Source organism: Hippichthys cyanospilos, chromosome 2 (assembly GCF_059441005.1).
Source record: "Hippichthys cyanospilos isolate Australia breed blue-spotted pipefish chromosome 2, RoL_Hcya_1.0, whole genome shotgun sequence".
NCBI lineage: Eukaryota > Metazoa > Chordata > Actinopteri > Syngnathiformes > Syngnathidae > Hippichthys > Hippichthys cyanospilos.
Genome location: NC_142370.1, coordinates 21,674,166 through 21,680,189, shown reverse-complemented (window position 1 = coordinate 21,680,189; position 6,024 = coordinate 21,674,166). Strand labels below are relative to the sequence as shown.

The following is a 6,024-nucleotide window of genomic DNA, read 5'->3' as shown; positions in this document are numbered from 1 at the left end:
TTGTGTCTGGGTTTTCTGTTTCTTTATATTCCAGGTTTTTGTTGGACTTTGGTTTGTTTGCACATTCGAAGTTGTTTGTTCAGGTTTCAGTTCCCCTCAGTGTCTCATCAAGTGTGATTGCATCCATCTGTCTGTGTTAACTGTCCCCCTTGTGTTGACCAATCAGCTCCCTCTGCTAATTATTTCCTGTCCAGGTATTTTGTGTTGTCATGTTGATTTTGAGCGCATTTACAGTAGTTTCCTGTCACCGTTTAGTTCTTGTCGGGTCATTGTCCACATGCCCATGTGTCAATGGGTGTAGTAGCTGTTACAGTTCATTGTTGTCTGTGCTAGACCTTCCCTTGTTTTCTTAGGTTTATAGTCCTTCGGAATGAAGTTAATTTGGGGATTTTTATTTTGGTGCTTTTGTAAACTTCAATCTTGTTGTTTCTTTTTCCATCTTTTCATTAAATTAGTATTTTTTTCAGGCACTCCCCGCCTATCTGCCTCCCTGCATCTTGGGTCCACTCCCGCACCCGATAATGCAAGAACATAACACGGTGGAAGAGTGGTTAACATGTCCACCTCTCAGTTGAGAGTCCCAAGTTCAATTTCAGCTTGCCCTGGCCTTCCTGTGTGGAGTTTGCATGTTCTCCCAATTCCTGCGTGGGTTCTCTCTGGGCACTCTTGCTTCCTCCCACATTTCAAAAACATGCATAATAGGTGTGTTGGCCTTGCTAATTGCCCTTAACTCTTACACTCCTGATCCGTTTTTTTTTTTAACTTGTTGACAGTCGGCTCAGCACTCGCTTGTTGTGTATGTAAAAGTTGTTAAACGCCAGTAGAATCTGTAGATAGGCGTGTAATGAACCTCATTTCATCTTATTTCTACAATTCCTATATCCACTGTGATGTTCTTGAAAAGTTGTGGGACATATTGTCCCAACAGGGGTGAAAGGGTTAAGCCTGGCTGTGAATGTGAGTGGTTGTTTGTCTCGGTGTGCCCTGCGAGTGTTTTATATTGCATATAAAACGGGAAGAGGGTGACATCAAAGACTGTATAGGCTCTTGAGGACCGGATTTGGAGATCCCTGAGTTAAAGGCACTGTCTGTATTTTAAACATGTACTTTTCTATTAAACATGTTTTTCAATAATACATGTATTGAGTTGTTTCTTTAATGCAGTGGTTTTCAGTGGCCTGACGTCAGGGGGTCGGTGAAATACTTAGGTTATTAATAAAACTATATATATATATATATATATATATATATATATATATATATATATATATATATATATATATATATATATATATATATATATATATATATCTGTGTGTGTGTGCGTGCGTGTGCGTGTGTGTGGGTGTGTGTGCGTGTGTGTGTGTGTGTGTGTGTGTGTGTGTGTGTGTGTGTGTAAATCTTATTGTATAATAAATTGTGAATGCATCCATGAGTCTTCAATAAAAAAATCGATTCAACCAGTTTAATATTTGAAAAAAAATCATTTTGAATTTTGTCGAATTAACCCACGTAATCATGAAACAGCTTAATTATGTAGTCACTAAATATGTGGCAGCAACCTGTTTGAGGGAACTTCACCCACATTGTAATGAGGTGTGCAATTTGCAATTTTTATTTTGTAAACTTCAGTATGGCTGAAAAGTAACAAATATATTTGTCAAATTTGAATCTCTTGGTGAATGAAGGGGTATTTATGATTAGCTTGAATATTTTTTTGTTGTTTCAGCAAACATTTCCAATGGGGGTCGTTGGAAAACTTGCTGTTTTAAAAAGGCTACCTGACCCTAAAAGTTTAAGAACCCCTACTTTAATGTGTTTTACGTGCATTTCTTCACTAAAACCTGTCATTTGTTTGAGCCAGGATGAGGACGGTATTTCAAATGACATGTTTGCCCTCTAGAGGGCAGTAAAACCTCTAACACTGGCTAATAACGTCCCCTGGCTTCAGGTTGTGTACTTAAAATGTACACACACAGTAGTTAGTGTTTTGACGGACAACGTCAAACAACGCTGATATGACTTCAAATGATAATCACTATCATCATCAGGAGACGAGCAGTGTTTGTCTTAGACGCACAAAACAAATTCACAAGCTTTCAGCATAATGTCTGCTTTAAAACGGGCCACTTAATATAATATGGCGCGTTACCGAATTGCTAATTACGTTTGGATTTTTTTTTTAAACATTACCAACATAAACTTCAATGAGGTACGTACAACAGGTTTTTTATATTTTCTTTCTCCCTTGATAATTCTGTTGAAATTCAAGTTTTGCGTGCCCGTAAGCGTACGTGCGCGCGCACGTGTTAGTTCGTGTGGTGTATGAGTCACGCAAGATGATCGTCTGCTTACTGACAGGGGGAGCAGGGCGCATCTGGAGCAAGTACATCAGAATCCAATGTCCCCACCCCCACCCCGCTTGACTGATCGTCGATCGATTTCTTGAGCGCACCCTCCCCCTTCCCCTCTTCCACACACGCACACACACGCGCACCGACTATTTCGCTGGAGAGGACCGGAGCCCAGCTACAATCGAACGGTGGGGAAAGTGCGTGGGCGGATGAGGAAGTTGAGCGCTCAGATTGATGGCCACACACCTGCAAGAGTGACTACTTTTTTTTCTTTTTTTTTCTTTTCTATGAGTGGCGCACGGAGGGGATCTCCATTCACCGGGAGAAAGAAAACAAATAAAGCTGGACTTGCTTTCGTGTGGTGAAAATGACAATCAAGTTGGGGGTCATCCTTGTGTTACTTCTGTTGATCCACGATACTCGGTGAGTCGCCTATTAATACGACGCTTCTGCACAACTGTTAAAAAAAAAAAAAAAAAAAAAACTTGATCATGTAAATTGGAATAACAGCATATTTTTCTTTCCTCACACAAATGCTTAATTCCGAACATAACAGAAGGACGACCGAAGGCGTGACCAAACGACAGCTGTATCATTTACAATGTGCTCAGTGATAAACGCAGCGCACGGCAACTTCAATTGTGATTACAGTCTATCCATGTTACGTTCCAGTCCAAATCTGCTGCCACACGGGGACGACGATGAAGATCTGCACGATGTCACTGTCGATCAAATGCTGGTGCCCAGGTCGCATCAGGAGGATGCCACGCTCATCCTGAACAATCTACTCAAGGAATATGACAGGACACTTCGGCCAGACATTGGGGGTAAGATATCAGCATTAGAAGTTACTGCGTGCTTATGGGGCATACCACTCCTCCGGGATCTGTGTCATTAAAGATAACAACAATGTAAGGACAGCCTCAATTGAAATGCTTAATGCAGAAAAGTTCAGTATAAATCTAAAACCAAAATCAGTCACTAAAATTCCTGTGCATGTTCTCATTCCCAAGTGCACGTGCTCATTCCCACTTCAATCCCTGTAAAAATTATGCCCAATGCTTTGGCTTTTATTGACATAGTCTTTTACTACCTATAGGCACCATAGAGAAAAAAAGTTAACATCAGCTCAAGAGGAAATCAAGTAAAAACATTTTCATACATCAATATAAATCCCAAACCATAATCAGTCACTACAATTCCTGTGCACGTCAACTCATTCCCATTTCAATCCCTGACAAAGTGAAAATTTTGGCCCAATGTTTTGGATTTTATTGACATAGTCTTTAACTCCCTATAGGCACCACAGATAAAAAGTTTAACATCACCTAAAGAGGAAATCAAGTAAAAACATTTTCATAGATCAATATGTTCTATGCCCCCCCCCCCCCCATCTTAACACGACATTCTGATTAATATTGTGTTGAGAGAATGAATTAAGCAGCAAAATTTAAGCAGTGGCCATTTTGTCACTTGCCTTTGACTGATAATGACATCACAGTTTGTGCATGACTCGGGTTTCAACCAATTATGGTTCACGTCATGTGAACTACAAACAAATGCAGAAAACAAATGAGCCATGATTGGTCACTACCTGATACGATTTTCACCTGGGAGAGGCTCCAGCTCACCTGTGATGCAAAAGAGGACAATCAGGGGGAGAAAACCATTTTGTGCTGTGACTCGGTTGTGCATCAAAGCTTCCATTATTCAACAGAGAATCTTTAATTCAACTGAACTTCACCAAATATAGGATGAACCTGTGTATAAAACACAACAACAGTTTGGCAATAATACAAAAACTTAAGCAAAACAGAATACAATTCATTTTTGTAATTTCTTCATGTTTTTTTGTATTTATATCTGTAACTTGTGTATTTGTTGCTCATATAGTGCTATAGGGCCTGCTGTGACAGAGATGTGAGTGAGTGAGTGAGTGAGTGTGAGAGAGAGAGCAAGAGAAAGAGAGAGTGAGTTGCGGAGGCTTCCATTCGGCTGTAGTAGCAGTTGAGGGTGCGAGGAAACCTTGGGGAAGAGCTTCATGAAGGGTTTCCTTGAAATAAATGTAAACGTTGAGGGCAAACCCTACCTACTCGCTATCACGTTTGGTCGGCTTCTGGCTCCAGTCTAGGTAGACGTGCAACCTGCTGTGCTACACGAATCACTTTCTTCTTGAAAGCTACTGTAATGTTCCTGCGGGAACAAGGATGGACTCGGACAGTCCGCTCAGTTCTTCGATTAAAATATTGTTGTTACATTCTTAGCTAACATGGGCTACTGTTGGCTGCAACTCACGCACTGGCTGCTAACAGCCAACTGAATTCTGGTCTCTAGCTCATCTCGTTTCCGTATCACTGTAAGTAAGAACATGCCCGATCTAGAACTGCGCACATCTTTATGTCGGAGCTCTGCCTATGTGGCTGACTAATTTTCTTCAAATGTCAAAAAAGAATTCTAATCTTTAGGTCACTGTTTATAGGATGTGCACCCACACTTTTGGTCTTCATTTTTGGAAATAAAGCCTATCCTAAATTTCTGGAATTAGGCAAAGTCATTTTTTTTTATCACGATTCAATTTGTTTTTGTTGTTGGATCATGTGAGTACAAATCCCAATATTGCTGTCACTACCCTTTTTGTTTAATTTGTCAGAATGTTGACAGTTTTTCATGTTGCCATGATGTCACACTACTGTATTTCTATAATTATACTTAGAAACAGAGATGCGATTTGACTGTTTCAAACGGCGCGATGTTTGATAGAAATTTGGATTTCACAAAATTTTGGAAACAGCACCTGACATCACTGTGCCAAAAGTTTCTTTCGTTTACATCGACACGAAAAACTCCCAAGGGGAGAATGCGCCTCTTTCCAGAGGTGGGAAAGCTTGTCGCTAATCACGCAAGTCCTTCTTACCCGGTGTCTTTTCTGAGGCGTGAAGCTATGATTGTGAGCAGTGACAACACTCAAGTGAGTTTCTCGGGTTAAATGTGGGGGCGATATGTTGCACATGACGCAAACGCTTGAAATGGCACACCTAAGTGCTGTTCCACCGTCACATCACTGCGCTGTGTTGCGATTTGACACTTGCGCGATCGAAGCAGACTTACACTACCGTACACAGCCAGCCAAAGAGTTTCATTTGACTAAAGAGTCGTTATATGGATGTACTGTAACTGTATATGTGGGTGTAAATTGCTTCTACATTAGGATGAGTGCGAAACACCAGAGGTACAAAGTGTGCTTGGGAGATGTCATGTGAGGGCGTTGTCTCTCCAAGGCTTCCTTGGTTTGAACTCCTCTTGACTATTTTGAGGCATTATCCCATTTTGATCTTTTTTGAACAATTTATTTTATAGACTAAAAATGACACAAGGTGGCACCCGAGCAGAGTCAGTAGCACATCCAACTCACAATTCTGTGGTTGCGGGTTGGAATCTAGGCCTGTGTGGACTTCACATGGCCTGGAGTGAAACCAGACAGCATATCGGATAGTCATGTATTGACCCGGTAGGATTTGTTTATCTCAATTTGGCCCAGCTTTTCTTTTCTTACCCTTCCCAGCTCAAATAATACGCAGATGTGTGGACATCGCCGGGGAATTGCTCCACTCTGCATTTTGGTGTAAACACGATGGTGGTTTTTGATGCTGTTTTGTTTACTGCAACCCAG

At 41.0% G+C, this 6,024-nt stretch overlaps 1 protein-coding gene across 2 annotated transcripts in view; it reads left to right on the top strand.

Annotated features, from left to right (window-relative positions):
- Positions 1 to 2,065: 2,065 nt before the first annotated feature.
- LOC148427853 (gamma-aminobutyric acid receptor subunit gamma-3-like) overlaps positions 2,066 to 6,024 on the top strand; it is a 50,436-nt gene continuing 46,477 nt past the window's right edge. The window contains exons 1-3 of one of the 2 annotated variants that reach the window (XM_088408019.1): positions 2,066 to 2,212; positions 2,362 to 2,777; positions 3,027 to 3,181. In XM_088408019.1, coding sequence (XP_088264145.1) covers positions 2,722 to 2,777; positions 3,027 to 3,181 — 211 coding nt within the window. In that variant the 5' untranslated portion in view covers positions 2,066 to 2,212; positions 2,362 to 2,721. Of the gene's footprint in view, positions 2,213 to 2,361; positions 2,778 to 3,026; positions 3,182 to 6,024 lie in introns of those variants that run through there. The other variant, XR_015864781.1, reaches the window with a different exon arrangement.